The sequence below is a fragment of the Anabrus simplex genome, chromosome 4 (genome assembly GCF_040414725.1).
Source record: "Anabrus simplex isolate iqAnaSimp1 chromosome 4, ASM4041472v1, whole genome shotgun sequence".
Classification (NCBI taxonomy): domain Eukaryota; kingdom Metazoa; phylum Arthropoda; class Insecta; order Orthoptera; family Tettigoniidae; genus Anabrus; species Anabrus simplex.
The window spans coordinates 48,771,540-48,793,111 of record NC_090268.1 but is presented as its reverse complement, the minus strand read 5'-3'; the positions used below and the strand labels follow the sequence as shown (position 1 = coordinate 48,793,111).

Sequence of the window (21,572 nt, the reverse complement as noted above, 5' to 3'; positions counted from 1 at the left end):
GGTAGTGAGGAAGAACCTCCTAAGGGAGAAGTAAATAGGAAAACCATTGCTGCCCAAACTATTTCTGCCCCATTGGACAACGAGCCTGAACGTCGTGCATCATTGAGTAACTTCCGTTCTGAATTAACTTCCTTGCCATTGAAACCTTTACCTACTATGTCACCCGGGTTTAGCAGCTTGCCTCATCCATTGGCAATGTTGCTCAGAGGTATCTCTAAGTTTTCCGTTAATACCACCAGTGATGTAATTTCTTTTTTAAGATTTCTCGTTGAATTTCAGGATCATGCCCTTGTGTTTTCTCTTTCTCCATGTCAAATTTTGCAAATTATCTATCCGTATGCTATTGGTATTCTCTCAGATAAAATCGTAAGAGCCATTGCCGAGCAATCATCTATTGAGGATTTCCATGCCCATTTGCTAGCTAACTTCATCCCTGCTAGGGCTAGGTCCTCCCTTATTCAGAAATACTATTATCGGGTACAGCGCTTGGATGAAAACTTGGCTGATTTCATACAAGACATTAAGTTTTACACCAGGGTGTTTGCTCTTCACTTCCCTGAGGATCAAATTGTACAAGCTATTGTGGAAGGTATTTCACCATCTTACAGGTCATACTTGTGTTTCGCGGCGTGCCCGCAAACTTTCTCTGAACTTGAAGCCTTGGCCGTCTCAGCGGAAGGAGTTAGGTACGCGATTCCTTGCGTGTCGCGAAAGAACCCCCTCCTTCGTTTAGTAATACTCGGCCTCCACCTCGCCGACCAGTCACACCCCGTAAATGTTATGCTTGTGGGTCGCCTGACCATCTGCGCAATAAGTGTCCACTGATCAAGTCTAGTAGGGCAAATAATGGAGCTGGTTCATCACAAGGCTGTTTTAAATGTGGGGCCTTCTCACATATCGCCAAGAATTGCCCAAACTCGAATAGCACCCCCTCCTGCTCAACTTCTGGTGCAAATTCCACCTATGCCAATAACAAAAAGTGACTAGTGGCTTCGGCTGAGTCGACTAATCCATCTTCCCGAGACTCAGCCCCTGGTAAACAGGTTGTAAATGCAGAGAACGATCAGCCTTCAAATTCATCTTTTGAATGCCCTAAAGAGTGTCTCAGGATTGCGGCGGATTCCCCCGCACCGGTTCCTTTTCTTAAGATTGAGTTAAATAACGAGCCTATTACAGCTCTCTTAGACTCAGGCAGTGTTTGTTCGATTATTTCGGCTGAATGGTATTCTAAATTGAAATCTGTTTGTAAACTACCTGCCTATGACTCTTCTCCTGTTAAATATGTTTCGGCTAATTCATCTCCATTAGAAATTCTAGGTTCCTTACTGGTCAAAATTCGTATTTTTAAATTCACTTGGAGAGTTAAATTGTTTGTGGCCAAGCAATTGTCTTGCCCCATTATATTGGGAGCTGACTTTATTTTTCACACTGGTCTTGTGCTCGATCTCCAGTCTAGGTCGTGCATATTCAAATTTGCTTCTAATTGTAAAATCCCACTATTAAAGTGTAATTCTGTGTCATGTTCTTCTATTTCGCCTACCCAGGATGAGATGTTGTTAGACCTTAGACATCTACCTGAGGAGCAGGCTGATAGTATTCGCAAATTGTGTCAGTCGTTTCCCGAGGTGTTCTCTGATACTCTTGGTGTTACTGACCTGATCGAATACAAAATTGAGGTCACGGATTCGATTCCTGTCCGCTTTCCACCGTATAGGCTATCTCCACCTAAAATGAAGGCTCTGAAAGAAATTATCGATCAGATGTTGAAGGACGGTATTATTAGGCCCTCTAAGTCGGCGTATTCTTCGCCTATTTTTCTAGTTCCGAAACCCCAAGGAGGCTTCAGGCCTGTCATTGATTACAGGGCTCTCAATCGGAAGGTGGTGTTACAATCTGTGCCCCTTCCTGACCTTCATTCTTGTTTTTCATGGTTTCGTAAGGCCAAGTTCTTTACTATCTTGGACTTAAATCAGGCCTACAATCAAATTCCCCTTGCCGAAGAGTCTAAACACCTTACAGCGTTTGCCACGGACTGGAATTTATATGAATACAACCGCGTGCCTTTCGGGCTCCCCACAGGAGCAGCTGTACTCACTAGGCTATTAGATAGGGTCTTCTCCGACATCAAATTTGAGTACTTATATCACTACTTGGATGATGTCGTCGTATTTTCAGAGACTTTTGAAGAGCATCTAGATCATCTGCGAGAAGTTCTCGATCGCCTTCGTAAGGCTGGGTTAACGGTCAAGTTGTCCAAGGTTGCCTTCGCTAAGCCCTCTATGTCTTTCCTTGGGCATATCGTGTCACCTGATGGTGTAGCTGTCGATCATTCTAGAACACAGGCCATCCGCGATTTTAAACCTCCCAAGGACATTAAAGGTATCGCCAGGTTCATTGGTATGGTGAATTTCTTCAGAAAGTTCATTCCTAACTTTGCTAAGAGAGCGGCGCCATTGAACCTTCTTCGTAGGAAAGGCATCAAATTCGAGTGGGGACCTTCTCAACAAGCCGCTTTTGAAGATCTGAAATTAGCTCTCTGTAATGCCCCAGTCCTTGCTATGCCTGATTTCTCAAAGAAATGCATCGTCCAAACGGACGCGTCATCGTCAGCTGTAGCTGCAGTCCTTCTTCAAGAGACTGAACTAGGGAGGCGCCCCATCGCCTATGCCTCTAGGACTTTGTCGGCTCAAGAAGCCAAGTATTCCATCTATGAGCTCGAAGGTTTGGCAGTCTTATTCGCTTTAGAGAAGTTCCGTCTCTATCTGGAACATGTCAAATTCGACCTGGAGACAGATAATCAAGCCTTAAGCTGGGTCTTAGGTAGGCCGCGTCGTACTGGTCGTATAGCCCGTTGGGCCATCCGTATTTCTGCCTTCCAATTCGATGTCAGGCATATCAGAGGTACTGAAAATGTGGTTGCTGATGGACTCAGTCGTATGTTTTCAAACGACGTTGAGAACCATGAACCGGTCGACCGTTCATTACCTCCCGAGTCCACACTATTTGATGTTAGTGCCATTTTAACTGATGCCCCCATGCTCTTTAGGGATATCGAGAAATACCAACGTGAAGATCCGACGCTGGCTCCGATAATGGAAACCCTTTCTTCTGGGGAACACGTTGTCCCTTATGTTCTGAGGAATGGGGTTCTATGTTGCCCTTCGAGGCATGATAAGATGATGAAAGTTGTTGTTCCAGCGGTTCTTGTACCTATGATCTTCAAATACTATCATGAGTCCCCATTAGGAGGGCATCTTGGAATCTTTAAAACCCGTGAAAAGATTCGTGAAATGTTCATCTGGAAAGGTATGGACGGTGAAATCCGTGAACTAGTAAAGGCTTGTAAATCCTGTTTGATTAGTAAACCAACTATGTCCACCAAGGTAGGCCTTTTGTCTTCCCATCAAGCGTCGCGCCCCATGGAACGCCTGTATATTGATTATGTAGGACCCTTCCCCCAGTCGAAGGGAAATGCTAACAAATTCATCTTTGTATGTGTAGATGGTTTTACCAGATTTTCTTGGTTATTTCCGACTAAGCTGGCTACCGCTCAGTCTACCATTACTTGCTTAAATTCTATTTTTGCTTCTTTTGGTCCAAGCCAATATATTGTATCTGATAATGCTAAGGCTTTTACATCTAATTTATTTCGTAAATTCTGTTTTGACTTATCCATCTCTCATGTAACTACTTCTGCGTATTACCCTCAACCATCTCTGGCTGAAAGGGTTAATCGTAATCTCAGGTCCGCACTGATTGCCTATCATCATGATGATCATTCCAGGTGGGACACGTCCCTGCATTGGTTAGCTTTTGCCTTGAATTCGGCGGTTCATGAATCTCACAAGTTTACTCCAGCTTCTTTGATGTTCAAGTTTGTTCCCAACTCGCCGCTCTCTAACCTCTGGTCTCTGAGTGACATTCTACCCGAGACAATAGATCCGGATAACATTAAGGATCTTTGGAAGAAGGCTAAAGCCAATCTTAAAGTGTCTCATGAAAAGGTTAGGGAAAGGTATGATCGTGGACGGAGACCCACCCCTTTGAAGGTAGGTGACCAAGTTATGGTCAAGAATTTTGTTCCCGCGGGCAAGCTTGCCCCCAGATTTCATGGGCCTTGTATAATTCTCGATTTTCTCACGCCGGTTACATTGTTAGTAAGCAATCCAGCCACCGAGAGGATATTTAGGGTTCACCTGTCCCAGGTGAAACCGGTGTAAATTTTGTGTCAACTTGCTTCATATAATTTGATAAGGATATGAAGGTTATATTTTTTTTGAGTTTTCAATTTCTAGGCATTCTGCCCCTTCTATAATATTTTGTCTTATATGTAAGCCTTTTGTAAAACCTCCCCCGATTTGTTAAATTGCCATTCTGTCCTTGCCTCGGCCATTACCACGCTCCCGTCTCCTGCTGTACACACTGTGGCTTGCCAAGATTAAATGCCATGGATATTTGCACGCCGCTAGTCCCTCTACCTCTCTACATGCCTGTGCCCTCAAAAGAAACATGATGGTCCAACACAATTCTGCCGCCTAGCTTTAATGTTTCAGTGCCCCCGCAGCCGCGCGGCGCTGTGCCCCGTTTGGGTCCGAGGATGGGCCCCCTCGGCCCCAGCGAGGACGACATGTGCACGGCGAGCCGGAGCTCTCCTCCCGGCCAAGGCTGATGTGCGGCGCACGACCTGCTACTTGCCCGCAGCCTGTATACCTTCACCGCGGGCGCGGCGTGTTTCAACACCTCTGCTCCCCTCATAGTGCGGGCGAGCGGTATCTCAGGGTACTTGAGGGGTCCGAGCGGCTTCCTTTGGACGCAAGCTGCAACGGCCGGTCTGGCCATCCAACTTAGCCTACACCAACTACATAGACATTCCTGTTCAACCTTAATACCGTTTCATGGGAATTCAACAGCAATATTTGGTGGACATTGCAAATTTTCCTTCACTTTTAAGTATAAAAAGTTATCTTCAGAAATTCAACTTCTACAAATATAAAGACTTTACTTCACTTGCAATAACAAATTTTGAAACTGAATTAAGAAATCTTATAAATGCTTCTGCAATCAATCTTCATACCCACAGCATAACTTGGACCTTGTTTCAAACTGATTTCATGTGTCACCCCTGGAGGAACTTTTGGGGGGGGAGGTCTGTACCGGGCGGTACACCTCCACGCCGCTAAATTAAAATGTGCGCCTGTTGAAACGCCTCTACTGGAGGAAGCCTGAACTTTATCTACGCTGTTAATTCTTTACTTTCTCAGAAGATGTCACCATGTGGAAAAATTTGAGTTTTTGAACTGTGTCATTTTTGATGTGTTTTTGTTTCGCTTGAAGTAAGAAGTGTGAACTTTCTCTTCTAGAGGACACTACTGAAGATCTACTATAGTGCAACCTAGTGCGGAGTCAAAGAACTATTTTGTTGGAGAAAATTTAATTTCAAGAGTTTGTTCTTTGTTAAATTTCTTTCTGTCTTTGTTTAAGTTGGCAATATTTACCCCTTTCTTCCCCTTGTTATGAATGTATCCAATCCCGAAATTCTTCTATTAATTTCTGACCAATCGGGTGTATCTTCCCCCAACTTGTATCGGTTGCGGGGTCCTAGCCAATAAAGAGATTGTGGGCGGGTGTTTTCTTTCCCCTAACGCCTAGAACCTTCCACGAGAGGATATAAACTGCTGATTTTTGGGTCTCCGCGCCACTTCTGTTCCATCTTTCAGTGTGTTAAGTACGTAGCAGGGGGCGGGAAGCGCCTCTTTCTTCGGCAGCGGTCAACAACAAGGTAATGGCCGATTAATAATTTCTTTCTTTGCTAGCTCAGCAGTTTAACTTTCGGGGCGGGTTCTAAGCGTTCCACCATGTAACCTTTTTCCTAAATGTAACTACTCTGTTCATATATTCTTTTTTAACGCTACATACTGGGACAGAGAGTGCTAACCCTCTCGACCTCCCACTCACATCGTCTTTAGGTGAACTTATTGTTCTCAATCTATTCTTCCGTAATGTAATGTAAATTGCTATTAAGCCACCTCTGTAGTATGGGATTAGCCCTTGTATTAACGGCCTAGTGCCAAGTAGGTCTTAATCAAAGTGTACTAGGAGTGCAAGTTCGCCTCCTCTCAAATTGTTTTAGAGGTCATTTAATTAACCTGCTTTTCATTTAATAGACCTCAGTAGATTGGGTATTTTACCCCTGTGTTTATGTCCGTTGAGGACAGCTTGAAGGTGGAGTTTGGTGTGGCCTGGGAGAGGCTTAAATTCAAGTGCGAGTGGCTCCTTTGAAAACGGAGTGTTGTATGCCTCGAGGAGGCTTTACTGTGTAATTTGGAGCAAGTGCTCCAGGGTTTGATTGGGGTCTTCTACCCCTTTGTTAAAATTTGTATATCGGAAAGTTGGGCTAGTTGCTCAAGAATTGTGAACTCAGAGCTCGAAGCCCAAATTCTGTAATCCCTGTAATTGTACATTTCAAATTGTGTTTCGGCTACTAAGTACCTGTTCTTTGTTATTACTTAATCTTGAAAAGAAAATATAACCTTGTTAAATTTTACAGTAACTTTGATTCCGTAGTTTGAGACTTATTCACGCCCGCACCTTCTTTCACCTCTACCTACCACCAAAACTCGGTAACAATTATTATTATTATTATTATTATCATTATTATTATTATTATTATTATTTCAGTAGAAATTGACGTCATACTACAATCGATGTTCCTTAAACATGAAGCCGCACCTCCTCTGCGCAATGTTTTCATGTCCAAACTTCGTTCTCTACTGATCATATGATATTTTTAAATCTGGCCTGTAACGTACGAGCGTGCTGGTTATGAGCCCTTGGGTACGAATTCTCTGGAGTGACTCTATCACTGTTTAATCCACAACTAATTGCATGCAATTTGATTGTAAATGTACAAATGTGGTGGTGGGGAAGTAATTTAAAACCTTTTTAACCATGAGCGGTGGATTGTCCCCAGAGCGTGAGTTTCAAAGTACAAACATATTGTGTGAAGTGAACTGATTTAATGTGTTATTATTACTGAGTTCACGTTACACGTAATACTACAATACGATGTCCGATTGCATATTAAATCTATCAACTTGGATCGCAATGTAGAAGGCAAGGCCGTACCCAGGGGGAAGGTTAGGGGGGTTCAAACCCCCTACGACAGATTTAAACAGTTTATACGGGTTTCGAAATAGCCAACAATAAAATATATTGTAAAAACAAGCATTTGAAAAATTGAATTTAATCTATAAAATATGTGCCATCTTCAAATGTTCCGCTATGAATGGTCAAAAGTCACAGGAAGGAATGTCCTATTAGAAAATGTGCCGTGTATGACCCCTGAGCGTTGCGGCTAGCTGCAGCGTAGCTGAAGCAGTCTGTCACAGACACAATTGTCGTGAAGATGGCAACACGTCGCGAGTTAACCGACTTTGAACGTGGGATGATCATCGGCGCACGGCGCATGAGTCATGGCATTGCGGAGATTACACGCGAATTCGGGTTTCCGAGGTCAACATGGTCGAGGATTGATCTTCCTCAGTATCGCTGAGAGAATGTTACCACCGGCGTAAATCGCCGCATGGGAATACAACAGGTGTTTAACGAACGGATATCATGTCGCCTCTGCAGAATCATACGGGACGCTCGACGGGTTACTGTGAGTCAGATCACCGCCCAGTTGAATGTTGGGAGTCAGGAACCCATTTCTTCCAAGACTGTTAAGGAGGCAACTGCACCGCATAAGCTTCACCAGCCGACGATCAACTCGTGTCCCTTTGCTGACACCTCCACACAGAGCTCAACGACGTTCATGGGCCCGCGAATATCGACAATGGACCATGGAACAGTGGTGGCGTGTGATATGGTCCGATGAATACCGGTTCCAGTTGTATCAAGCTGATGGGCGCGTGAGAGACAAGGAAAGCACAGGACCTCTCCCGCCTCCTACACACATACATACACACACACACACACACACACACCACAAAGTTACAGAACAGTGACAGAAACGTTCCAGATGATGTAAACATGTCCGCACAGCAAAGTGATCACCTTCATAGCTAGTTTTAACTGCCTGGAGGGACTGATCATCTTGATAAATATGACTCTAAGGTACTCAAAACGTTGGTAAACTGTACACAAAGTACGTAAAACAAAGACAGCATTCAACCTGGAAAAGAATAGTTAATAGTAATTTAACAGACCGTGGAAGTTCACATCTAAGAAAGATTCTCTACACACCCTTCAAAAAATTCAGAAATATTTATGTACTAACATCTTATCTCACTCAAATCTTATTGAAATTCCCACATGCCGTACAATAGGCTCTTTTCTAATTTCCGTCTTGGTGATTCGTAACCATGCGTGTCTGAATCGACGAACAGATTTCGACTAATTCTTTGTTTAGAAGGAAAACGTTTCGATTTCCATTAATTCACGTACAGTATGAGTTCATGAATACATTACCTGCTGTATATTTCATGCAAGACCAAAATAATACATGGTCTGCTAAAACATATAAAACGGCCCAATAGGCAACGTGTCATTATATGGTAGTTGTGATTGAATTGCTCCACGGTAGAAACATTGAATACGTTGAAAACAGACGAAGCGAGGAAGTTCGAAAGTTTTGGGGGAATTTTTAAACAGTATTAAGCTTAAAACTGTATGTATATGTGTCCGGTTTTCCACATTAATAAACTAGTTTTCAGAAAAAATATAGAAAGGAAGTCATAGATCATACATGAAAATGTCTTCATACTACTTGTTACGAGGACTTGAATCAAGCTGAGTACAACAGAAAATATAAGTAAAGACATTTTCATTTGATTTACAGTTTTTTGTATTTATTGGCTTGCAAATAAACAAATTTCTAAAACAAAAATAATTTAAGAAAAAGAGTTTTACATCTTGGACTTCTTTTCTACTATATGATTTATAATTAATCTTTCTGAATGGAATGTAACTACTTTTTCTTCTTTTCCAGGGAACTTCTTAGTAACGGCAGTCTTTACTTCCCGCCATTCCCTCCAGAAGACTACAGCCCCGACTTACATTCTGCCACATACCGCTGCAAGGCTACAAATCCAGTCGGCACCATCGTAAGTCGAGACTGCAGACTGAGAGCGGGTAAGTACCATAATTTGTAAAATGAATTTCCTGATTCGCTATCACACATCCACTTTTCCCATTTTCACAGCTATATGCAGCTATTGATCGAAGAAAATAGCCTTATGATTATTCAGTAAAAATACGTATGTTCTGATGTGACCCTTAACATCGCTCAAAAGATCCCCTGAATACATACAAACTGCGCGACTCCGTGGAATTCTTACACGTTGTGTAGATTTTGAGTTTATTCTCAGGCAAAATCACAGTTTTATTACGTCCATAATTCATATCCTTCACTATAGGTACGTCATTCTAAATCGTTCACTCGTAGTAATTTCTTAAGTACCAGAAAATTTCTACTGGTAACCATTTCTTTAGCACCAGGAATTTTATTTACAAATCGTTCACTGGTAACATTTTCTCAACACTAGGGAATTTCTCTTCAAATCCTTCTCTGGTAGTCATTTTCTCAATACTAGGCAATGTCTCTTAAAACCGTTCTCTGGTAACCATTTCTTCAATACTGGGCAATGTCTCTTAAAACCGTTCTCTGGTAACCATTTCTTCAATACCAGGAAATATTTTTTCAAATCATTTACTAGTAACCCTTTCTTCAATACCAGGATACTAATTTTCAAATAATTCGCTCAAATAATTTCTTCAAAACCACGAAACTTCTTTTCAGACCATTTTCTGGTTACCATTTCTTCAACACCAGGACATTTCTGTTCAAATAGTTCAAATTTATGTCAATATCAGGAAGTTCTTTTAAGTCTGCTATGGCCAGTTCTGTGATGTTCTTGTGGTTCCTGTATTTATTTATCGTGTCAGAAGTACAAAGTAAACGAGACAAATTTAACAGAAGAAATTTTAAACACTGGTTGACCAAAAACTTGCCACGACAAGCGCATTTGGAGTTGCCCTCATTAGGTCTTTAATGGCACAAGTGGCTGGAGAAGAAGGACACAGTAGAAGGCCCCATTTCTGTAGGTTGGTCTTGCATCTCGTGGTACTGGAGCGTAATCCATTGAGAGCCTTCCATGTTGTCCACTTTTCAGAATGTGCAGGGGGAAGTTCCTCCTTTGGAACCATCCATTCTCTCAAATGTTGACATTTTCCCGCCACAGTGAGATTCATGCTTGCTGTGGTGTTCCTTTAAGAGCTTCAGTGGTTGTCAAGAAGCTCTTTCTTTATTTCAGCCTAGGATATGCTTGTGGTTCCTGTGATGCTATTACACAAAACCATATCTTCCGGTGGTCAGTTTGCAATTCATTAAGGGATGTAATAATTGCAGGAACAAGTGCAGTACTAAAACCAACACATCAACAGCAAAACCAATATCAAAATATAAATAGCTCACCGATAATTTAGTTTTCAACATAACCACGAATGCATGGTGTCTTGTGTGTTACTTGGTATATGGGAACTTATTTCCTTGTTAAAGTTATAAAAATAATTCTTCAAATGGATTTTTAAAAAAATATTTTTCCACCTATTCATTACAAAGTTTTTACCATTTCAGATGGTTTGTCTAAAACATTACATTATAAAAGGACATGTTTCGACCTTACTAGAGGTCATCTTCAGCTTAAAAATTACTGAAAAACAAAAAATACATATAAAAAAGTGGTACAGAAAAGGTAAAAAAATTAAGCAGATACTATAAAACGCAATATTTTAAAACGTTTATCGTTCTTCAATCTTGTTGTTGTGAGGTGAAAAGCTTGTTTGAATCAAGTGGGTACATGTTACGACGAAAAATAGATTAACTGGAAGAGTTTCTCGGTAAATTGTAGGACTGTAATCATTAAATCGTTAAGTGTTTCCTCTTGTTTTCAATTCCGGAACAGAGTACAAGTTTTAGACTCCATGATTCCTTTATGAAGAATGACAGTGCTAACCAGGACTCTGAAGCGAAATTCAGGAAGTCGATTGTGAGAAACAAAAATTTGTTCATGAGTTAATAAACAATAATCGCTCAGTCTTTCTTCTAATCCCGTGCGTGTATGGTTCAAGACGGGTTCATGTGAGCCTTCGTACTGACTAGGGACTGCTCAGAGATTGCGTTCTCTAGGGGAAGTGAGTTGAAGGATAGGAAGCCGAACCTGTATTGCGTTTTGCAGCACACTTGTTAGTTTCTTGATTCAGATATACTTTAGTTCTTAAATCGATCAGAATGTTGTTGTTTTTTTCTTGAATTTCATTAAGATTATGAATGGGATTTAGTTTCTTATCGAAGTTTATATGAATATTTTCAAGAATGATTAATGAGGTTACCTTTTTGGCTACGTACAGGATATCCGTATCTTTATCTATGAAAGAGAACGAGATATTATAGTCATTCACGCGTTCAATCATAGCGGAAAATTTATTATATTTGGCTGCATTAAAATGTATTGCATGTAATTGTTCAAGTTATGTAGTGTGAGAGAAGGAAATTAAATTGCAGAAACCGATTTTATCCCACATTATTATTATTACTATTACTACCATTATTATCTATATATTACAAGAGTTTACTAAAACCAGCTTTGACAAATTCGTCCGTCCGTTCTACTGGACTGATTTGCTTCAGTTTTGTTTTAATCTCTCCGAAATTACCTGCCGGTGAATCATGAGACAATAACATGTCTCTAAGCTCAGCCAATTTTTAGAAATACTTAAATCAAGTCACTAAATAACCACTCCAATAATTGCAGGTGAATTCTTACCCTAACCCGTAGCACATTCTGTACTTAGCGCGTTGCTAAGCGACTAACACTTTCATTAATATTTCTGACATATGTGATTTTCATCCATCGTCATGTCATTGCTAGCAGCCATGTTTGATTACTATCTGTCAAGACAGAGAGTAAACACTTCCTCTTATCACGAAAGAATACTATTCTCTGCTAGATACTCTTTGATTGTCTAACCTTTCCCGGCTTCCAAATATATTCAACAGATGGCAGAGCGTTCCTGATGCCTTATATGCTGGTAAGAGAGTAGTATAATTGGATGGTTCGGCCGCCTCCTCCTCCTCCGGCTCTCGGAAGAGGCCTCCTCCTCAGCCAGTGGCCTCCTCCTCCTCCTCAGCCAGTGGCCTCCCAGTGGCCACCTCCTCCTCCTCCTCAGCCAGTGGCCTCCCAGTGGCCTCCTCCACCTCAGCCAGAGGCCTCTTCCAGTGCTGCCAACTTAACCTAACTAGCGCGAGATAAACAAAGCCACGTGCTTTTTGACAGACAACAACGCACCGCTAACCTCAGTACTGCCATCTTGACGGGCCTAAACCTCAGTAGTGCCAACTTAACCTAACTAGCTCGAGATAAACAAAGCCACGTGCTTTTTGACAGCCACGTGCTTTTTGACAGATTTGTAAACAAAGCCACGTGCTTTTTGACAGCTGTCATCGACAACAACGCATCGCAAACCTCAGTACTACCATCTTGACGGGCCTAAACCCCAGTAGTGCCAACTTAACCTAACTAGCATGAGGTAAACAAAGCCACGTGTTTCTTGACAGCCACGTGCTTTTTGACAGACAACAACGCATCGCTAACCTCAGTACTGCCATCTTGACGGGCCTAAACCTTAGTGGTACCAACTTAACCTCACTAGCGCGAGATAAACAAAGCCACGTGCTTTTTGACAGCCACATGCTTTTTGACAGCTGCCATCCGCCATCTTTAAACTACAGAGCGCTGTGCTGCCCTCTTGCGTCACCTGTCATCGGCAGTGCTGCCATCTTGGCGGGCCTAAACCTTAGTGCTACCAACTTAACCTCACTAGCTCGAGATAAACAAATCCACGTGCTTTTTGACAGCCACGTGCTTTTTTGACAGCTGTCATCCACCATCTTTAATCCATAGAGCACAGTGCTGCCCTCTTTAGCTACTTACCTTTGAAATGTGGTGGCGGATAATTTGAAAAATGCTTTTTGACAGCAGCCATCTTGCATCGCAAACCTCAGTGCTGCCCTCTTTAGCTAGATACCTGTGGTAGCAGACAATTCCACGTGACAGCAGCCATCTTTAATCAAGAGAGCACCGTGCTGCCCTCTATGTGGTGGCGGCAAATTCCACGTGCTCTTGTTTGGAAACAAACTCACGTGCTTTTTTGACAGCTACCATCCACCATCTTTAATCAACAGAGCACAGTGCTGTACTCTTTAGCTAGATACCTTTGAAATGTGGTGGCGGCAATTTGAAAAATTCTATGTGCTCTTGTTGGGAAACAAAGCCACGTGCTTTTTTGACAGCTGTCATCCGCCATCTTTAATCAATAGAGCACCGTGCTGCTATCATGCGGGCAATTTCATCACCTATCACCCGCCATCTTTAATCTACAGAACACCGTGCTGCCCTCTTTATGGCTACTACCTTAAGCATGTAGTAGCGGGCAATTTGAAAAGTTCTGTTAGCTATCATCCGCCATCTTTAATCAAGAGAGCACCGTGCTGCCATCTTTAGCTAGATACCTTTGAAATGTGGTGGCGGCAAATTGAAAAATTCCACATGCTCTTGTTTGGAAACAAACTCACGTGCTTTTTGACAGCTACCATCCGCCATCTTTAATCAACAGAGCATAGTGCTGCCCTCTTTAGTTTGAAATGTGGTGGCGGCAAATTCCACATGCTCTTGTTTGGTAAACATAGCCACGTGCTTTTTTGACAGCTATCATCCGCCATCTTTAATCCAGAGAGCACCGTGCTGCCCTCTTTATCGCAGTAGATGTAAATTCGTCACCTGTCATACGCAGTGCTGCTATCTTTAGCTAGATACCTTTGAAATGTGGTGGTGGATAATTTAAAAAGAAAAATTCTACAGCAGTCCTCTCTCGACGCTAATTGCATAAGATGGCGGCTATACATGACTCCTTAAGGGTGCTTACGCAAGATGGCTGCTATACACAGGTTCTTATGAGACGCCCTTGGGATGCTTGCGCAAGATGGTGGTTATACAAGGCTCCTTATGAGACACCCTAGTGATGCTTGCGCAAGATGGCGGTTGCTCTTATGAGGCGGCTTAAGGGTCCTTGCACAAGATGGCTAGAGACGCCCTAAGGATGCTTGCGCAAGATGGCGGACACAAGATGGCGGCTATACACGTCTCCTTATGAGACGCCTTAAGGGTGCTTGCGCAAGATGGCTGCTGCTCTTAGCTTAGAGGCTAACGTGTCGTGCTAGTTCGATTCATTAAATTTAGGGCTTAAATGCAAAATGTTAAATATCTCGAAAGCAGTGCACCGTAGAGCAAAACGGACAAAATTTTTCTGCCTAATACCTAGGTTCGCAGTATGAGGAACAAGAAAATCATAGTCTAATGATGGGATCAACGGTTCGGTTCCTACTTAGGCCCTTTGGCATTTGCTCTGTTTTAGCTTGTATTGAAGCGAGTCTTCGTAACATGATCAGGTTTAGCTATGGTAGAGAGTATAACGTGCCGTGCAGGTTCGATTCATTAAATTTGGAGGCTTAAATGCAAAATGTTAAATATCTCGAAAACGATGCATCGTAGAGCAAAACGGACAAAATTTTTCCGCCTAATACGTAGGTTCGTAGTATCAGGAACAAGAAAAAACATAGTCTAATGATGAGATCAACGGTTCGATTCCTACTTAAGCCCTTTGCCATTCGCAGCTATCTATTTCTACAAGATGGTGGCTGCTCTTATGAGAAACAAGATGCCTTGAGACGTCCTAGGGATGCTTACGCAAGATGGCAGACACAAAATGGTGACTATACATAGCTCCTTATGAGACGGCCTAGGGGTGCTCGCACAAGATGGCGGCTACTCTTATGAAGAAAGCTAGCTTAGAGGCTACTGCGCAAGATAACAGCTGCTGTTATGCATGTGGTGGAGGGCAATTTGAAATTCTATGTGCTTAATCAACAGAGCACCCTGCTGCCCTCTTTAGCTGAAATGTGGTGGTGGATAATTTGAAAAATTATTTTGACAGCTATCATCTTTAAACAAAGGCGACTATACATAGGCTGTTAAGGCCTTATCATTCTCCTCCTCCTCCTCCTACTCCTCCTCCTCCTTCTCTACCTCCTCCTCCGCCTCTTATGTCAAGGCATAGCTTTATATCGAACAAGTTTAAACCTGCATCGCGAAGGCAAGCGTGTGCAGCGATAACATTATTGTGCATGTTTAGACTTTCGAAACATAAGAAGAGTAGAATCAAACGCTGTACTCGATACGACATGTGATCAGAACATTGATTGATGCGTTCAGAAAACAAAATAAGTGATCAAGACTAGAATCGAACAATGTACTCAATACATCATGTGTTTAGAATATGTCATCGCTTGTTCTAAGAAGATCAGATTGAAACATAACAAGACTAGAATAGAACACTGTAATCGATGTTGTTAACTTCAACATGTGATCAGAACATTGATTGATGTGTTCAGAACACAAAATAAGTGATCATGACTAGAATCGAACACTGTACTCGATACAACATGTGATCAGAACATTGATCGATGTGTTCAGAACACGAAATAAGTGATCAAGACTAGAATCGAACACTGTACTCAATACAACATGTGTTTAGAACATGTTAGGGGGTACCCTCGTTCTAAGAAGATCAGAATGAAACATAGCAAGACTAGAATCGAACACTGTAATCGATGTTGTTAACCTCAACATATGATCAGAACATTGTTTGATGTGTTCAGAGCAAAAGTACAATTTTGATGATTTGCGCGGCTAACTCGCTCGGTAAACGATATAGCCAAAGTATAACTTCAAATTATTTACCTTCCATCATTCGTCTTGTGTGTAAAAATCAGTCGAACAAGTTATCGCATAAACATGGCTGAAAAAAAATCGTGATAGGGTATGGAACCCAGGGGTTACATCTTATCAGAAGGGCAAAAAGGATGAAAGGACTCTTCCTCCTCCTTACCGCACATTCCTTGGCTAAAGGGCTAATGGGCTAAAGGGCTAATGGGCTAAAGGGCTAAAGGGCTAATGGGCTAAAGGGCTAAAGGGCTAAAGGTGCAACAACCTCATCGATCGCTATCAGCAAGAACGCTTGTACTTTGTTAAGTGTAGAAAATTAATCTTTATTGGTAAATGGTTTTATGTTCAGAACAAGGAATGGAACCTAGGGGTTACGTCTTACCTAATAAAATCCCCGAGGTGCGATGAGTTACGTTTTTCGATCTAGTGTTTGGAACACTGAACTTTTCAAGATGGCAAGAGTGAGGTTAGCAATGTTCTGTTGTTGGATTTTAAATTCCGCGCTACAACATGCATAAGGTGGCAGCCCTTGAGGTTTACTCCCGTAAAGATGGCAAGAGTGAGGTTAGCAATGTTCTGTTGTTGGATTTTAAATTCCGCGCTACAACATGCATAAGGTGGCAGCCCTTGAGGTTTACTCCCGTAAAGATGGCAAGAGTGAGGTTAGCAATGTTCCGTTGTTGGATTTTTAAAATTCCCCGCTATAACATGCAAAAGGTGGCAGCCTTGAGGTTTACCGCCGTAAAGATGGCAGCAGTGAGGTTAGCGACGCTCTATTGTCCTTCAAAGTGAGGTTAGGGTTCGTCAAGAAGACAGCTGTCAAAAAAGCACGTGGCTATGTTTACCAAGCAAGAGCACGTGGTCGTGACGTCACGGTCACGTAATCAATCCTTAGCTCGACGTCGCTAAGAGCAGCATTAGGATTAGCTATTCTTAAAAGTCTTGGGAACAGAGCAGCAGTATGAATTGCTATGTTTCAAAGCGTGTGCACATCACCTATCGATTTTACATACATCGACCATCGAACTAAACTTCATCCGCTAGATCGTGCTGCTATCTTAGCATGACTTTAAAGTACAATGAATAGCCATGTTTCAAAGCGTGTACACATTACCTATCGACTTTACATGTATTGACTCTCGTACTAAACTTCTCCCGCTAGATTGTGCTGCTATCTTAGCATGACTAAGATGCATGAACTGAAAGTACGAAGAATAACCATGTTTTAAAGCGTGTACACATTACCTATCGACTTTGCATGTATCGACTCTCGTACTAAACTTCTGCAGGTAGATTGTGCTGCTATCTTAGCATAACTTATACCCATGAACTTAAAGTACGAAGAATAGCTATGTCTCCAAGCGTGTACACGTCACCTATCGATTTTTCATGTCTCATACTAAACTTCTTCCTCTAGATTGTACTGCTATCTTAGCATAACGTATACACATGAACTTAAAAGTAGAAAGAATAGCCATGTTTCAAAGCGTGTACACATTACTTATTGATTTTGCATGCATCAAATCTCGTACTAAATTTATTCCGCTAGATTGTGCTGCTATCTTAGCATAACCTATACCAATGAACTTAAAGTACAATGATTAGTCATGTTTCAAAGCGTGTACACATCAACTATCGAATTTGCATGTATCGACTCTCGTACTAAACTTCTGCAGGTAGATTGTGCTGCTATCTCAGCATAACTAAGACGCATGAACTTAAAGAACAAAGAATAGCTATGTCTCAAAACGTGTACACATTACCTATCGATTTTGCAAGCATCGACTCTCGTACTAAACTTCTTCCGCTAGATTGTGCTGCTATCTTAGCGTAACCTATACGCATGACCTTAAGGTACAAAGAATAGCCATGTTTCAAAGCATGTACACATTACCTATCGACTTTGCATGCAACAAATATCGTACTAAACTCCTTCCGCTAGGTTGTGCTGCAATCTTAGCATAACTAAGACACATGAACTTAAAGTGAAAAGAATAGCCATGTTTCAAAGCGTGTACACATTACTTATTGATTTTGCATTCATCGAATCTTGTACTAAATTGCTTCTGCTAGATTGTGCTGCTATCTTAGCATAACCTATACCCATGAACTTAAAGTACAATGAATAGTCATGTTTCAAAGCGTGTACGCATCAACTATCGATTTTGCATGTATCGACTCTCGTGCAAAACTTCTTCAGGTAGATTGTGCTGCTATCTTAGCATAACTAAGTTGCATGAACTTAAAGTACAAAGAATAGCCTTGTTTCAAAGCGTGTACACATTACCTATCGATAATGTATGCAACAAATATCATACTAAACTTCTTCCGCTAGATTGTGATGCTATCTTAGCATAACTTATACACATGAACTTAAAAGTACAAAGAATAGCCATGTTTCAAAGCATGTACACATTACCTATGGATTTTGCATGCATTGACTCTCGTACTAATCTCCTCCCGCTAGGTTGTGCTGCTATCCTAGCATAACCTATACGCATGACCTTAAAGTAAAAAGAAAAGCCATGTTTCAAAGTGTGTACACATCACCTATCGATTTGCATGCAACAAATATCGTACTAAACTTCTTCCGCTAGATTGTGCTGCTATCTTAGCATAACTAAGATGCATGAACTGAAAGTACGAAGAATAACTATGTTTTAAAGCGTGTACTCATTACTTATCGATTTTACATACATCGACTCTCGTACTAAACTTCTTGCGCTAGATTGTGCCGCTATCTTAGCATAACCTGTACGCATGAACTTAAAGTACAAAGAATAGCCTTGTTTCGAAGCGTTTACACAGTACCTAATGATTTTGCACGAAACGACTATCATACTAAACATTTCCCACTAGATTGTGCTAAAATCATGTAAGTGTGCTGCTATCTTAGCATAACCTATCGATTTTACATGCATCTACTATCGTACTAGACTTCTTCCGCTAGAGCATGTAGCAATCGCTTTTGAGTATCCCTAACCCATGTGCATGAACTTAAAGCATAAAGATGAGCTATGTTCTAAAGCGTGTACACATCACCTATCGATAATGTATGCATCGAATATCGTACTAAACTTCTCCTGCTAGAGCGTACGAGTATCGCTTGTGCGTGCACGAACTTAAAGCATAAAGAATAGCAATGTATAAAAATCTTGTAAACAAAGCAGCAGCATTACGTATAGTCAAGATTAAATGCGTGCACACATCATGTATCCATGACGCACACAGTACTAAACTTATTCCATTAGAATGTACAAAGTTCGCATGTGTTTGTGCTGCTATCTTAGCATAGCCTATGTGAATGAACTTAAAGCATAAAGAATAGTGATGTATAAAAATCTTGTGAACATAGCAGAGTGTTAACTACGTAGGTGTAGACATTGAACTTTGCATGCTGAGGCAGCATACTACGTGACCGTGACGTCACGACCACGTGCTCTTGTTTGGTAAACATAGCCACGTGCTTTTTTGACAGCTGTCTTCTTGACGAACCCTAACCTCACTTTGAAGGACAATGGAGCGTCGCTAACCTCACTGCTGCCATCTTTACGGCGGTAAACCTCAAGGCTGCCACCTTTTGCATGTTATAGCGGGGAATTTTAAAAATCCAACAACGGAACATTGCTAACCTCACTCTTGCCATCTTTACGGGAGTAAACCTCAAGGGCTGCCACCTTATGCATGTTGTAGCGCGGAATTTAAAATCCAACAACAGAACATTGCTAACCTCACTCTTGCCATCTTTACGGGAGTAAACCTCAAGGGCTGCCACCTTATGCATGTTGTAGCGCGGAATTTAAAATCCAACAACAGAACATTGCTAACCTCACTCTTGCCATCTTGAAAAGTTCAGTGTTCCAAACACTAGATCGAAAAACGTAACTCATCGCACCTCGGGGATTTTATTAGGTAAGACGTAACCCCTAGGTTCCATTCCTTGTTCTGAACATAAAACCATTTACCAATAAAGATTAATTTTCTACACTTAACAAAGTACAAGCGTTCTTGCTGATAGCGATCGATGAGGTTGTTGCACCTTTAGCCCTTTAGCCCTTTAGCCCATTAGCCCTTTAGCCCTTTAGCCCATTAGCCCTTTAGCCCATTAGCCCTTTAGCCAAGGAATGTGCGGTAAGGAGGAGGAAGAGTCCTTTCATCCTTTTTGCCCTTCTGATAAGATGTAACCCCTGGGTTCCATACCCTATCACGATTTTTTTTCAGCCATGTTTATGCGATAACTTGTTCGACTGATTTTTACACACAAGACGAATGATGGAAGGTAAATAATTTGAAGTTATACTTTGGCTATATCGTTTACCGAGCGAGTTAGCCGCGCAAATCATCAAAATTGTACTTTTGCTCTGAACACATCAAACAATGTTCTGATCATATGTTGAGGTTAACAACATCGATTACAGTGTTCGATTCTAGTCTTGCTATGTTTCATTCTGATCTTCTTAGAACGAGGGTACCCCCTAACATGTTCTAAACACATGTTGTATTGAGTACAGTGTTCGATTCTAGTCTTGATCACTTATTTCGTGTTCTGAACACATCGATCAATGTTCTGATCACATGTTGTACCGAGTACAGTGTTCGATTCTAGTCATGATCACTTATTTTGTGTTCTGAACACATCAATCAATGTTCTGATCACATGTTGAAGTTAACAACATCGATTACAGTGTTCTATTCTAGTCTTGTTATGTTTCAATCTGATCTTCTTAGAACAAGCGATGACATATTCTAAACACATGATGTATTGAGTACATTGTTCGATTCTAGTCTTGATCACTTATTTTGTTTTCTGAACGCATCAATCAATGTTCTGATCACATGTCGTATCGAGTACAGCGTTTGATTCTACTCTTCTTATGTTTCGAAAGTCTAAACATGCACAATAATGTTATCGCTGCACACGCTTGCCTTCGCGATGCAGGTTTAAACTTGTTCGATATAAAGCTATGCCTTGACATAAGAGGCGGAGGAGGAGGTAGAGAAGGAGGAGGAGGAGTAGGAGGAGGAGGAGGAGAATGATAAGGCCTTAACAGCCTATGTATAGTCGCCTTTGTTTAAAGATGATAGCTGTCAAAATAATTTTTCAAATTATCCACCACCACATTTCAGCTAAAGAGGGCAGCAGGGTGCTCTGTTGATTAAGCACATAGAATTTCAAATTGCCCTCCACCACATGCATAACAGCAGCTGTTATCTTGCGCAGTAGCCTCTAAGCTAGCTTTCTTCATAAGAGTAGCCGCCATCTTGTGCGAGCACCCCTAGGCCGTCTCATAAGGAGCTATGTATAGTCACCATTTTGTGTCTGCCATCTTGCGTAAGCATCCCTAGGACGTCTCAAGGCATCTTGTTTCTCATAAGAGCAGCCACCATCTTGTAGAAATAGATAGCTGCGAATGGCAAAGGGCTTAAGTAGGAATCGAACCGTTGATCTCATCATTAGACTATGTTTTTTCTTGTTCCTGATACTACGAACCTACGTATTAGGCGGAAAAATTTTGTCCGTTTTGCTCTACGATGCATCGTTTTCGAGATATTTAACATTTTGCATTTAAGCCTCCAAATTTAATGAATCGAACCTGCACGGCACGTTATACTCTCTACCATAGCTAAACCTGATCATGTTACGAAGACTCGCTTCAATACAAGCTAAAACAGAGCAAATGCCAAAGGGCCTAAGTAGGAACCGAACCGTTGATCCCATCATTAGACTAT

General features: G+C 41.5%; 1 protein-coding gene across 1 annotated transcript in view; it reads left to right on the top strand.

Annotated features, from left to right (window-relative positions):
- Positions 1–8,104: 8,104 nt before the first annotated feature.
- LOC136872151 (cell adhesion molecule Dscam1) overlaps positions 8,105–21,572 on the top strand; it is a 476,843-nt gene continuing 463,375 nt past the window's right edge. Inside the window, exons 1-2 of the mRNA XM_067145993.2 lie at positions 8,105–8,115; positions 8,990–9,132. Of these exons, the coding sequence (XP_067002094.2) occupies positions 8,105–8,115; positions 8,990–9,132 (154 nt within the window). The remainder of the gene's footprint in view (positions 8,116–8,989; positions 9,133–21,572) is intronic.